We start from the raw sequence: 14,175 nt of genomic DNA on the forward strand, positions 1-14,175 counted from the left end.
CTTGTTTTCAGGCAATAGATGCTCTTTCCTGTTCTTTTGCTGAAAAATATCTTTTGAGACACAGCCACTTTTTTTTTCTTATTTTTTTAAGTTGTGCTCAGCTCTGCTGTTACTTCATTGCAAGCTTTACGTATACAAATCTCCAGAACTAAATTGGTAAAAATCCTTGCCTTTTAGATATTGCAGCATCCGCATGCTCTAGCTGTCTTTGAAGATTTTGTGTACTGGAGTGACCGCTATACTAATCGGGTAATTCGGGCCAATAAATGGCATGGAGGAAACCAGACAGTTATGATTTACAACATTCACCAGCCTTTGGGGCTTGTGGCAGTCCATCCTGTAAAGCAACCTAATGGTAAGTTCAGCAAAACAACTTTGGTAATTACAAAAATAAGCCATGCAGTAAAGCCATGCATGGGCACTCCTGGAATCAGTCTTGTCAGCAAATGGGTTGTATTAAAATAAGCAAATAATTCATACCATCAACTTGCAACTGAAGGTCATTTCAGCCTGTCCAGCCTGGTGTTTAGGGAAAGCAACCAAAGCAGCATGTAAGCACAAAGACTAGCCAAAAAGAATAATAGGGAAGTAGTACGTGCCGTTTTTATAAGCAAATTGGAGCTTTTTTGTAAAGCATTTTAATTTTTAAAATTTTTCTTTGTGGCATACCAGACTCAGTTCCGTATATGCTAGTAATATCATTCTTTCAGACAAGATTACTGTCATCAACCTTCTCTGAAAGCACTTTTAAATTATTTTACTTAAGGAAATAACAATAATAAACAAACCCCTTCATCGCCTCCAAGATGCCCTCTGAGATCATATGCCGGTGATCTTTTATAGCTGAAAGACTGGGGAAAAAAAAGCCAAAAACTTTTTTCCTTTTTCTTTCTGTTAGGTAGAGTTATCTTCCAAATCAGACTTTTTGTCATTTCATGGTATGACTTGAAGAGTGGGAAATATATTGACACAAATATTGCCTTTCATTTTCTGCTATGTTTCTTGTGTATGGAGTGTTTCTGATTCATAAATATTACAGTTACTTACATTTATTTTTTTGCTTGAAAACTTTCATATGGGGAAGGAGACTTGCATCCGACGAAGGCGCTAGTAATTTCAGTGCTATATTTGTTTTGGAACAAAACATTCCTCAGTCATGTTCAGAACTAAAGCCATTTAGCACTCCCACTGCAAATTGTTCAGTCATCAAAGGGTACCATTAACTTATACATCACAGTTCCGGTTTAAGAGGTTTTATTCTACAACCCAACGTTTAATAAACTTTCTACCAATGGTGGAGAAAATTGTTTATTTTTCTTCATTGTATTAAACTAGTACATTTTATGATTTTTCATTTCATGGTTTCAGTTCTTGTTAGTTTTTCTATTAGGAACAATTGTGTCGTTTCCTGGAACTTCCAAGCTTCTTAGAGTAAGGCCTGCTGCAATTGCGGAGGCTATATTTAAAATCTGATTTTTATTTTCTTACAAACATGGCTTATCCTGAAAAATCCTCTTTAGCAGCAAGTTTGTGGAAGAGAGCTAAATGATTGAATTTTAGTGTATAGTAATAATAGCAGTCAGCAGAGACCACCTTTGCTGTATTTCTTACATTTTACAAGCTTAGACCAACAGTTTCAAAGTGATCCAAGAAATTATGCATTGAACTCCCACTACCTTTGAAAGAGATGTAGGCAACTATTTTATCTCTTTAGTTTTGTCCAAGAAGCTTCAGTAAATAATTTAAATCTCCCATCTACATGGATTTCCCACCCCATGCCACAACAACCCCATGCATCGCTACAGGCTTGGGGAAGTGTGGCTGGAGAGCTGCCTGGCAGAAAAGGACCTGGGGGTTCTAATTGACAAGCGGCTGAACATGAGCCAGCAGTGTGCCCAGGTGGCCAAGAAAGCCAATGGCATCCTGGCTTGTATTAGAAATAGTGTGACCAGCAGAAGTAGGGAGGTGATTGTCCCCCTGTACTCAGCACTGGTGAGGCCACACCTTGAGTACTGTGTCCAGTTCTGGGCTCCTCAATATGAGAGAGATATCGAGGTGCTGGAGCGAGTGCAGAGGAGGGCAACGAAGCTGGTGAAGGGCCTGCAGAATAAATCTTATGAGGAGCAATTGAAGGAGCTGGGACTGTTTAGTCTGAGGAAGAGGAGGCTGAGGGGAGACCTCATCACTCTCTGCAACTACTTGAAAGGACGTTGTAGAGAGATTGGTGCTGGTCTCTTCTCCCAAGTAATTAGCGATAGAACAAGAGGGAATGGGTTCAAGCTGCAGCAGGGTAGGTTTAGGCTGGACGTTAGGAAAAAATTGTGTCACCATCCCTGAATGTGTTTAAGACTCGTTTAGATGTGGTGTTAGGGGATATGGTTTAGAGGAGAACTTTGTAGAGTGGAGTTGATGGTTGTACTCGATGATCCCAAGGGTCTTTTCCAACCTAAATGATTCTATGATTCTATGACTCTATGATCTAGAAGGGTTATAATGCTTAAAGACTGAAAATCCTGTGGGCCTTCTGGTGCAGTTAAGGAAAGTTTGAAAAGGAGTTTGAAAGATTTTCTATGAGGCAAAAACTTTGAAAAGACTACTGTGATAATGGTACTGGTTTTACATGAATAATTATATCCTGTTATGAGTGTATTGTATTGCTTGTGGTTCTTGGAAATAACTTAATTTTTAATTTTAAGGAAACAGTAAAACTGATTTAGGACTGGGTTGACACTATCAGTAGCAATCAGATTGAATATTCTTTCCAGTTGCTCATATTGTTACAGTTGCTAATACTTTCTTTTTTCTTTTCAGGTATCAATTCTTGTGCATCGTCCCCCTGTAGCCACCTCTGCTTGCTTTCTTCATCTGGACCACTTTTTTTTTCCTGTGCTTGTCCTTCAGGATGGACGCTTTCTCCTGATAACAGGAACTGCATGAGAGGTAGGGCATCAATAACGAGAGATAAAAAAAAAAGACGTGCCACTGTCAAATCCATTCCTGTGTCAGACAAAAAGCATACTTCAGATCTGTGGGCTGCTGCTCGTGAAATGAGTTGGGGGCCATTCCAGGCAGACTTTATTTATGACACACGGAATGTACTTGGCCTAAAGGTTTGGACCCGGGTTCTGGCAAGAACTCAGTCAGAGCTTCTGATCTTTTTTTGGGGAAATGGATGAACTCAATTTTCTTTTAATCACTTTGTAAAGAAGACATGTTTTAAAATTTCTCAGCAAGTGGAATGTTTTGCTGTTGGAATACATCTGGAAAGAGCTTGGTATCCATTCAAAATGAAAACATACTCTAGAAGAATGTTGTCCTTCTTGTTATAAATATTCAGCTGGGAAACCTTTTTTAAGAGTTGCAGTTGTAAGAATGTTGAGATGCAGGACTAGAAGGGACTTTCTTGGTCATTCAAGTCTGTTTCCTTCTTGTCCTTGACTACCATATCACAGAATCATAGAATTGTCTAGGTTGGAAGGGTCCTTTCATATCATCTAGTCCAACCATCAGATGTCCCCTTTCACCAGTCAAGCTCCAGTTTAAGATTACTTTGGTTTCTTGCCACTAAAACTCACTGAACCTCACAATTTTGATATTTGGAAACCACCTGATTTTCTCTTCAAATATAGTTTTTCCCCAGTTTATGCCATTTTTGTCCTTCGGGATAAATAGCATCAGTAGTTCTCCTTCATCCCTGGTATATGTTTGGTGCCTCCCTAATAAGGAAGCATCAAATCACCAAAATTTAAGTAGAAATTATCTTTGGGATGAGCTAACAGTAGAAATCTCTGTCAGTCAAAAGATCCCTTTCTTTTAAAACTATCTAAATTTTAAAAGCCATATCATGCTGATTTCCTGCTTGATACTTAGCAGTGTGTTCTTTAAAGAGCTGTATTGAATTCACATTTTTCTTAGCAGCAGTAAAAGAATTACCAATTTATATAATCTGAAATGAACTGCAAGTTTGTTTAATCTACTAAAAAAAAAGAGGGTTTGTTTTAGGAATCTGTACTGGTTTTAGTATGTGCAGGCTTGTAGAGGGATCATGATGAAAGAAATGGAGCATGGCAGTGATGAAGCACATGCATGTGTAGAGGCTGACCCAGTTTTGCCAATGAATTGAGCTATTGACAGTTCTTATCTTTACTTTCCACATGTTGCAAAGTTCCCTCTGTCTACTTAGGTACAGTTGTGGCCCTTTTATAAATTACATAATTGCTCAATATAAATTGTGTAAGAGAGAAATAGAAATATCCTTCTACGGAGCACAATTCTTTTAAATTGTATCGTCTTATTTTTTCTTTTTATATGGAATTTATACATTTAAAACAGTATGTAAAAAACATCTACGGATTTTGTGTTTTTTTTTAAAAATAATGTATTTGCTGAAGGTCAACACAACAGAAAAAGTTATTAAAAATATGCTCATTCCTTTTATGGTAAAAGACTTTAATTATTGCTAATGATTACAGAGGAATAGGCATTTACCATTTCTTTTCTAAAATTTACTATTATCCTTATCCTTGCTGTCATTGTTTACTTTAATAGGCCAGCACAAACTTTCAGAAGAAAGTTTAAACTGAGCTGCATGCACTTGGTTGCCCAGTGTTTCTACAAAACAATGATATTGCTGGTCTCTGCCTACCTAGTTCGCATATTAAATACTGCTAACTTCATGTTGATGGAAAGGCATTGATTCTAGGATTGCACCATTTTGCAGACTATTATAAGATTGCCTTTGCACTTATTTACCTTAAGCTGCATTTCAGATTGATATTAAAGATGGTAAAGTAGCAAGCTGGCTTGGAAACAAAGCAAGGAATTCATGTAAATTAAATTCTTGTATTAATATGGTAATTTTGCATATTTAATATAACAATACATGAATTTTATATGGATTATTATTTGTCATGTAAACCTGTATTAAGTTTTAAATTTGCAGAAGTTATATTAATGTCTATCTGATGAAGCTACAGAGATTTTTAGATCTGCATAGCTCAGCAAATTTGCTCTATTGTACATTATACGAATGAGGAATAATCGGGCTGTATAGATTTGCATAGGTGTTAAAGGAAGCAATCAGCAAAAAATTTTCTGTAGAACATAATTGTTTAAATGAGACTATCAAAATTCTAAAGTGCAAGCAGTCTAGCCTAGAGAATTCACATATCTCTATTTCAGCAGGATTCATTAGTGGTGTACTGTGTACGATTGGAAAGGGAATAATGACTCCAGGGTCTTACATGCATTGGAACAATGTCACACGAATTTAACTGTTCTGTGCAAACGCTTCATAGAAGAGCAGTGGCGTGCCACATTCTTAGGGGAAAAAAAACATGGAAGAAGTCCAAGACTTTCATAGGCAGAACTAGCTTCTTTTGCTAGTGATTTTTGTGTTGAGACAAACAAAATCTAAGCTTATGTCAAATTTGATAAATAGTTCGAGTTGCCAAAGAGAAGTATGGAGAATAATTTTTGAGATGTAGAATGATGCTGTGGTTTGGAGTTTTTCATATCAAAAATTGCACTGCAAAATTTATATAAATGTGTTAGGCAGCCAGTAAAGGAAACAAAAAAAAAACTCAAACCAAACCAAAACAAAAAAAAGTCTTTGATCTATTATAGAAGAGCAGGAGCAGCCCAGTTCCCTATCAAGTGGTAGCTTGTGCCTGTGGAGAGAAGAGGCTAGGATTTGTTCTCCAAAGGCAAAAGCACGTGGAAGAGGGGAACTGGTGTTCAGGAGATTCTCTTCCCCTACTCCCCAGCAGATACGAAATGAAGTTGCTCACTCACACTCCACAGGTCTCCAATGCTTTTTCTCAGACCACCTGACTAGATGCCCTTTCTTAATAAGATTTAAGCCTAAGGGTACAAGTTTACCTAGAAGTAAATATACTATAAGGGAGCATGTCTACTCCCTTAGAGATAAAACAAGAAAACACAGTACTGGGGTTATATTTAATAATACTGTTGAGCAGTTACTGCTGTGGTGTTGTACCTTGCTTGTGAGTCGTGCTCAATATGCATTAGAACCCGTCTCAGGCATAGCCTGGAGAGCCCTCAGAGCTCTGTCCTGCTGGTTGCCATTCTCAGAGATTTTAAAAAGCTGCTCAGAGCAGCTGCGTGAATGTACTTCTTCCCTTGGCCAGCAATGAGGGATCCTGCCTTATTTACTCCCTCCTCAGAATTTGCTTGCACATGCATTGTGATTGCACAGTGCTGAAACTTTAAATGTTAAAACGATTACAATAACAATTAAAACAACCTCATTCCTAGTGAGGGAACAATCTTAGAGGTAAGTGGTTACAAAATATCGCTGTTAACATTCAACCATTCTCAGCATCAGGGAACTTTTGGGTGGGAGAGGGGAAGCATATCATAATGCCATTTTCTTGATCAGAAACAACTCTGAATTACGTTATATATTTTCACAGTTGAACATCCTTTCCTTATTGCTGTAAGAGATAATATAATTTATGGAATTTCTCTGAACCCCGAGGAGAAGACGAATGATGCTATGGTTCCAATAGCAGGAGTTCAAAATGGTGTCGATGTTGACTTTGATGACTCCGAACAGATGATTTATTGGGTTGAAAATCCAGTAAGTTAGTATTTGAGTTCAAAATGTGCACTATAATAGGACTTTTTATTGTAAAATAATGTTTTTGACTGAAATGTACTAGCATTGCAGGTATATATTTTGATAAATATAATTGAAAGGAATGAAAGTTTTTTTTTTTATTTTTGGGGGGGTTGTGTTTTTTGTTTGGTTGGTTTTCCCCCCTAGGAAAAGATAAAGAAGCTTCATCTATTTGGTAAATTAGTTTTTTGTAAATTAGTTTTCATCTTTGTCAGCTGAAATATTTGATTAATGCTATTTCTGGCTCAGCCCAAGACAGGAACAGGAACTATCAGAAAGCACTGACAGAACCATACTCTCAGCCCCGCTTTGCTGTGGTCCACTCTTTCTGCTCTCTCTTGACTTAGGACTTAATTCTCCAAACACAGCCAGAACACTTCTCCGTGGGAGCGGTGTATTGGACACAGTGGCACTAAGCATTACCATGAAAATACATGCATCTGGTCTGATCACTTAATGAAATAACATAGGAGGGAGGCATCTTTTTCTTTAAATGGAAGAAAATGGTTGTAAAGTCACAGCCATTTCCAGGTAGCACATATGAGGTTTATAGATCTAAAAAATAATTTGAACTAACTTTTAATGGTTGATTATAATTGTTTTACTAAGCATTTTTAATGCTTGTCCTGAACTAAGAAACAACATATGTTCCCTAAGGCTAACTTGCCACAAAATATTCCTAATTTTTGCAGGATGGACACTTAAAAAAAAAAATAATCCGTGGCAGTCAGGGAGATGGATGTGGTAGGAAGCTGCTGATTCAGCAATATGTGTTCACTCTTGGAAAATTAAAAGCAGTTCTTTTTTCAAAGAAAGCAGTGCTTGGGTCCTGGAGAAGTATAATGGTAGATAAGGAGATTTCTGCAGTTATGTTTTACAACGACAATTCACACTAACTTGTTACCTTTCATCCACACAAGATTTAGGGTATTTTTCCCCAACCTGTTTCCCTTACATTTTGCAGGTTTGAAATAAAAATAAGTTTAAAAATCACTCATTGTAAAGCCTTTTCTGTGGCTTTATGATAATGCCTTTATCAAGGCATTATGATTTGTTTAATTATTTATTCATTTAAAATTAGAATGTTTAGTTCCCATGAAGTATTTAAACAGACCTATTTAAGCAAATCTTGGCTCAAGGAACTAGATTAATGCTCAAGAACGCTCCCTTATCTGGGAGCCTGCAGCACAGAGTGAGATCTTCCCAGGACAGGCGCAGCATGTCTGCATCAGCGGAGGAGGAAGTAATTAGTGAGGAGAGAGAAACAGATTTCAACACTTGCTCACAGCTCCCCTGACCCTACTGACCTCTTCTCCAAAAGGCTTAATAATGTGCGATAGCTGCTGGTCTTTCAATTCTATATTAATATTAGCTGTGAAAGATTCACCAATAATACTCAGAACTTCTGCAGAACTGCTGTAAAACTGACATGACCTGAAGAAAGCTCAGTAAGCTACAGTGACCACTTCAGACCCTTATCTGGCTTGTCTCTGTTTAGTGCTCGTTTATATCATGCTTTACCAGCACACACTGTAGCTAATGCCATAGAATCTGCAAGTCATAGGTTACCATGTCAAGGGTTACCCTTATGAAGAAGCCTGCAAGGTTAATCTTAGTCTTGATTCTTGCTATTACAGCTTATTAAAAATTTGATTCTTAAATATTTATGCATGGAGAGAACACTATTTTCCTTTACTCGATTTCTGGTATATTCAAGATGGTTAACTGAGGTATCCTGGTAAAAATCTTTTGATAATGAAATACAAATTACAGAAATGTGACTGTATATAACTTAAGTATATACAGTCATTTTATTTCTGTCAATCGGTGGTCGGTGAATGGTAATGCCTCTTCATACTGGGTAATTATGTTTTACAATAATATTTTTACCGTGTTTATGCACTGAGCATACACAAAGACGTTTCTCTACTGGATTTTCATTTTGCGAAGAAAATATTGTAATATAAAGTCAGAGCTTATGTAGTTGGAATAGAACTGCGTTTTCTGCTCTCGACATTTTTCACTTCTGTTATCTTTTTTTCCAAGGGTGAGATTCACAGAGTGAGGTCAGATGGAGCCAACAGGACAGTTTTTGCTCCAGCAGCTGTTATTGGTGCTCCTATTGGTCTGGCACTGGACTGGATATCTGCAAACCTGTATTACAGTAACCCAGGGACACAGTCAATTGAGGTAATTAAGAGGGACAACTGGAAAGTAAGAGCCTAGATTTTTCACTGCTATGTATACAGGTTGAAATTAGTAATGTTTTTTTTGTGTGTGGAAAAAATGAAATTAGATTTATTTTAAAATGCAAACAGTCTGTAGAAAAATACTTTACAAACTTGAAGAGGTAAACCTAAGTTTGAGCATAGTGAAAAAGACTGAAAGTAGTATATTCTGGGAACTTCATTCATGCATAGATCTCTTCTTTTTTTTCTCCTTTTTCTTTTTCCTCCTTCAAATCATTAGGCTTCTGGTGTTTGACACACAACCTCTCTTATTGCTAGAGTTACTGTTATTATTACTATTCTCGCTTCAAATCAATGATCCCAATGCAATGTCTCTGATAATAAAGGAATGTTGCCATCAAACGCAGTAAGATCCACTCCCAAATGCTTTGACATCATGTTACGTAGCTTTCTGGAGACTAGCCATCTGATGGTATGTGAAGGATAAAATTGCCATTTAGTGTAGGAAAACAGAGCATAAACAATATATAATACAGTAGTGACTGTGAATAAGGCCAGTCATTAATGTCCCAAAATATAAATACATACTATTAAATTAAAAGGTGGCTAATTTAAACAAATAAAATTGAATATTTTATAAATCAACATTCCAGCAACCTGTTCAGCCTGTAGTACCTTCAAGATATTATAGAAGCTGAAAGATTAACTGTTTTTATACCTAGGATGCCTACTTGTTAACATAGGCAGGTTCTAAGTTGCAAGCAGCAAATTCAAGGGGTACACACACAGGGTACACGTTGGAGAAGGGAGGTGGTTAGAGTATGGAACAATGTGCTTTTTCTTCATAGTATTTGAGGGTGTCTTCTGTAATTTCAGCTCCCTGTGGATTTAGGCTTCCTTCCTTTAATTTGCAAAATCTATCGTAAGTTCTACATTACATGCTCTGATGAGTTCAATGTTTGCATAGGTCCTGAAGCTGCACGGTGACGTAATGTACAGGAAAACACTGATTACCAATGACGGCACCTCTCTGGGAGCTGGCACGCCGATTGGTTTGACAGTTGATCCAGCAAGAGGGTAAATTTCCAAAACTGCTGTGGTCTTTGCACATGAGTATACTCTTCACATTTTTCTTACTTTTTAGGGTCTTCAACTTCTGTCCTGGATTTGAAAGGTTTGGGTTTTTTTTTCATGTTTGTGCAGAATTTATTTACTCTTTAAGTCCTAGAAAGTAATCGCATGGCTTCATAAATTGTTGCATAGATGTTCATTCTCCTTAACTTACCATATACTTATATGGTAAGATTTTTTTATTAAAAAGGATAACAGAATATTATGAATGTGAAAAAAATATCTGAAAAATGGGAACCCAGTGTAAAGGGAACTCTGAAGTTTTTCTTTATAATATCTTGTGATGTGTGTCTTGAGGCCTCTCTATAGTAGAAAGACACACTGCATGGGAAGAATGTCACGTGTTAAATAGCATAACACTAAATATGATTTTACTGCTTTCTTCCGAAAAGAGCTGTGATTTGCTTTTTTTCCAACAGAGCACACAAAATTGCAATATGGCACTTTAAAAAAAAAAAAAGAAAAGAAGAAAACAAACAAACAAACAAAACCCCCACCGTGTTCCGTAGGACCATAGTAGTAAGCAGTAGACATAGCAGTAAGCATAGACAAGTCTGCTGGTGACTTGTCAGACTTTCGGATGAATTGATGCCTAACTTTTTGTCCCTATTTGGGAGTGTGGCTGCCACGTGCCCTAGCTGTTCTTTAAAAACTGAGGCCAGAGCAGTGCACGTATTCCCCAGAGCCAGATAGTGGAATTCTGTTTCATATAGATTTTTTTAAACTTGTAGTTTTAATTCTGAATTGGAACCAAACTCACTGCCGAAACCTTGCAGCCATCTGTGAAACAGAATTATTATTCTCCTGCATTCTTGTTATAGTCCTAATACGCTACTGAGTTTACCTGATGACAGTATTGTGGGATGATACAGGGGAGGTTATGGGTTTCTAAAAATTATTTAACAGCTATTGTTCTCCTTTTCAAGAGGAACAGACACTGGAACAGCCTGCCCAGGGAGGTGGTTGAGTCACCATCCCTAGAGGTGTTTAAGAAACATCTAGATGTGGCGCTTCAGGGCATGCTCTAGTGGCAGAGATTGTAGGTTGTTTGGTTGGACTCGATGATCTCAAAGGTCCTTTCCAACCATGAAGATTGTGTGATTCTGTGATTTCTCTTTTTCAAGAGAACAAGCCTTTTTCTCTTTTTTCAAACAAGATCTCTTTTTTCATTGTGACTTGGTTCAAAGTGATCTCTGTTCAACATGTGCTGAAGTATTTGGCTGACAAAGGAGATGGATTTAAGCATATGCTCAAGTGATTCTGTCATGAGCTTTGCTAACAGATGTGATAACCTGCGTTACAGGAAGCTGTACTGGACAGACCAGGGAACTGACAGTGGAGTCCCAGCAAAGATTGCCAGTGCAAACATGGATGGATCAGGCATACAAACCCTCTTCACTGGCAACCTTGACCATGTAGAGTTCATTACCATTGACATTAAGGAACAGAAGTTGTACTGGGCTGTCACAAGCACAGGAGTGGTAGGAGATTTTTTTTTTAAAAATAATTACTTTTTTACCTATTCATCTGTCTGTGTCTGTGGTTTATACAAGTAATTCAGTTACTTTAGTTTACTTATAACTGGGAGTTGCAGGACTGATCAAAATCTGAATAACTGTTGTTACTAATTACCATTAAAAATATATGAAGAATTTGAATGAAAAACCAGAAATCATTATCGGCATCATGCTGACTCTTTCCTTCCTACCTCGTACATAAAAATCTCATGCATGAAGAGATTTTAGTAGCATATGTTGCCTTTTAATTTTGTAATGTAACATTGAACTTTTATTATAAGAAATGTAATATTAAGCTTTAAACTGATTTCTTAGATTGAGAAAGGCAATGTGGATGGTACAAATCGTGTGACTCTGGTGGTTCATCTTTCTCATCCATGGGGAATTGCTGTGTATGATACCTTTCTGTACTATACTGATCGAGATTACGAAGTTATTGAACGAGTTGACAAGTCTACTGGAGCAAACAAAGTAGTACTGAGAGATAACGTCCCACGACTGAAGTGCCTACGTGTGTATTACAGAGACAGTGAGTATTTGCTAAAGAGGTATTTCAGGAAATCCAACCTGTGAAAACTTGAATTCCCTCAGAGACAGAATGCATGCTTTTTCAAAGGAAATGGTTTGATTAGACTTTCAGGAAAAACGTCAGAAGCATTTTACCTGCTTTTGGTAAAGAGATGTTCCATCATCCAGTTAAGGCATCTATTGGAACATGTAGTTTTACAAAAGTATAATCATTGTAATATTGACTAATTAACAAATTTTTTTTCTTTGGCTTCAAATTTATATATCTGTTTTATCTGATTCTTGTCCCCATTGATCTTAGATGAGAAGAAACCAACAAATGCATTGCTAACATTTGCGTGCTAAAATGTACAGTGTCAAAGATCTTTATTTTTTTCAGCTGGTTGTTAATACTGTGAGGTATATGAATTTGGTTATATATCCATGGGAATTTGTGATGATACAGTTCACATTTTTATGTCTTGCTATGTGCGTCTTTCACAGATTCCGCTGGTTCTTCAAATGGCTGCAGTAATAATATTGGAGTTTGCCAGCAGCTTTGCCTGCCTGTACCTGGGGGATTATTCTCCTGTGCCTGTGCTACTGGCTTTCAGCTAAATCCTGATAACAGAACCTGTTCCCCATACGGTTCATTTGTAGTTGTTTCTATGCTTTCTGCAATTAAAGGATTTAGTTTAGAGACATCTGATCACTCTGAAGCCATGGTACCACTGGCAGGAAGAGGTATGTGGATATTAAAGTAGGAAAAAAAATCTTATAATGCCTAATATTTTGACATTTCTTGCTGGCATAGCACGTGTTTTAAATAAGTTAGTTCATATCAAAGATAATTAATTATTACTTTTCAAAATATTTCAGGACGAAATGCACTTCACGTGGATGTTCACATGCCTTCTGGTTTCATTTACTGGTGTGACTTCAGCAGCACAGTTTCTTCTCAGAATGCAATACGTAAAATTAAACCTGATGGTTCCTATTTTAGAAATGTTGTTACAAATGGAATAGGACGAAATGGGATCCGTGGCATTGCAATTGACTGGGTAGCAGGTAAGCATAGCTGAATTTAGGAGAATGTTATTCTTAACAGATTGTAAAATTTTAGACTTACATAAATGGATCCCAAGGAAACTATACTGAACGGAAGTCCTATGATTCTAACTTTTGTGTCTATGGATTGATTTTAAAACAAGAGAAAGTAATTAGTGGCTCTTATGTTTTTATATATATGTGTAAAAATGAAAGTTTGTCAGAGCGCATGTATAGAACCTTTTCTCTCATGATGCGTTCATATTTGTCTTAGATCTCTGTCTGTGCATTCATAAGTAGCTGTTATCCAGTCTACTACTATACTTTACTACCGTAGTGAACAACACGTACCAGAGAAGAGTGCACAAAAGTTGACTGATGACATTGTTAATAAGAAAGAAGGAATCTTCATCTACTGTCAGATTGCTGTGCACAAATCCTATAAATTATAATGAAAAGTAAAGAAAGCAGAAGAAATACTATCTTTGAACTTTAATTTCCCCACTTGCACTTCCTATTCCTATTTCAACATGTTAGAGATTAACTCAAATATTAAGTCTTCAGAAAGTGTTCATCAGCTCTAAGTAGCTGACCATTACCATTAATACATTTACTTTATATATGTACGTACTATACCTATATATGTTTTGCAAAAAGTTCTTCTGTTGATTGATAGGTTTGTTGGGATGAGTTTTAGAATAATCATCTGCTGTATACACTTAATTTACTTACTGTATACAGTGCTGTGCCATAACATGGTTTTCACAGTTGTGTGTTGTAAAAAGCGAGGGGATGAGAGTATGGAAGGGCAAGCCAAAGGCTTAGATTAAAAAAAAAAAAAAAAGTACACATGATTAACAGTTAGTAGTTAATGCACTTTTGATCTTACACCACTGATTTTCCCCATGGCAATCAATGAAGATTTAGGAATTAATTGACTATTGTCAGTTCGGGTGTCGTCTTTCTAGTTCCTCCAAGTATAGGCGAGTACTTCATGCTTCCAACAACTAAGATATTTATGGATATTCATTTTATGATTTAGTATTTTATCAGCTCATCTTTCTCGGGTATTGATGCTGTATATTAACTTCCTGTTTTGTTTTTCTGCTTTGTTTTGTTTTGTTTTTTTCTTCTTTAAATACAG

At 36.8% G+C, this 14,175-nt stretch overlaps 1 protein-coding gene across 1 annotated transcript in view; it reads left to right on the top strand.

Annotated features, from left to right (window-relative positions):
- LRP2 (LDL receptor related protein 2) overlaps positions 1 to 14,175 on the top strand; it is a 129,026-nt gene that overhangs the window by 61,772 nt on the left and 53,079 nt on the right. Inside the window, exons 30-38 of the mRNA XM_074595490.1 lie at positions 178 to 355; positions 2,812 to 2,940; positions 6,435 to 6,601; positions 8,687 to 8,830; positions 9,797 to 9,906; positions 11,264 to 11,441; positions 11,793 to 12,006; positions 12,489 to 12,728; positions 12,864 to 13,052. Of these exons, the coding sequence (XP_074451591.1) occupies positions 178 to 355; positions 2,812 to 2,940; positions 6,435 to 6,601; positions 8,687 to 8,830; positions 9,797 to 9,906; positions 11,264 to 11,441; positions 11,793 to 12,006; positions 12,489 to 12,728; positions 12,864 to 13,052 (1,549 nt within the window). The remainder of the gene's footprint in view (positions 1 to 177; positions 356 to 2,811; positions 2,941 to 6,434; positions 6,602 to 8,686; positions 8,831 to 9,796; positions 9,907 to 11,263; positions 11,442 to 11,792; positions 12,007 to 12,488; positions 12,729 to 12,863; positions 13,053 to 14,175) is intronic.

This window comes from Larus michahellis, chromosome 7 (assembly GCF_964199755.1).
Source record: "Larus michahellis chromosome 7, bLarMic1.1, whole genome shotgun sequence".
Taxonomy (NCBI): Eukaryota; Metazoa; Chordata; class Aves; order Charadriiformes; family Laridae; genus Larus; species Larus michahellis.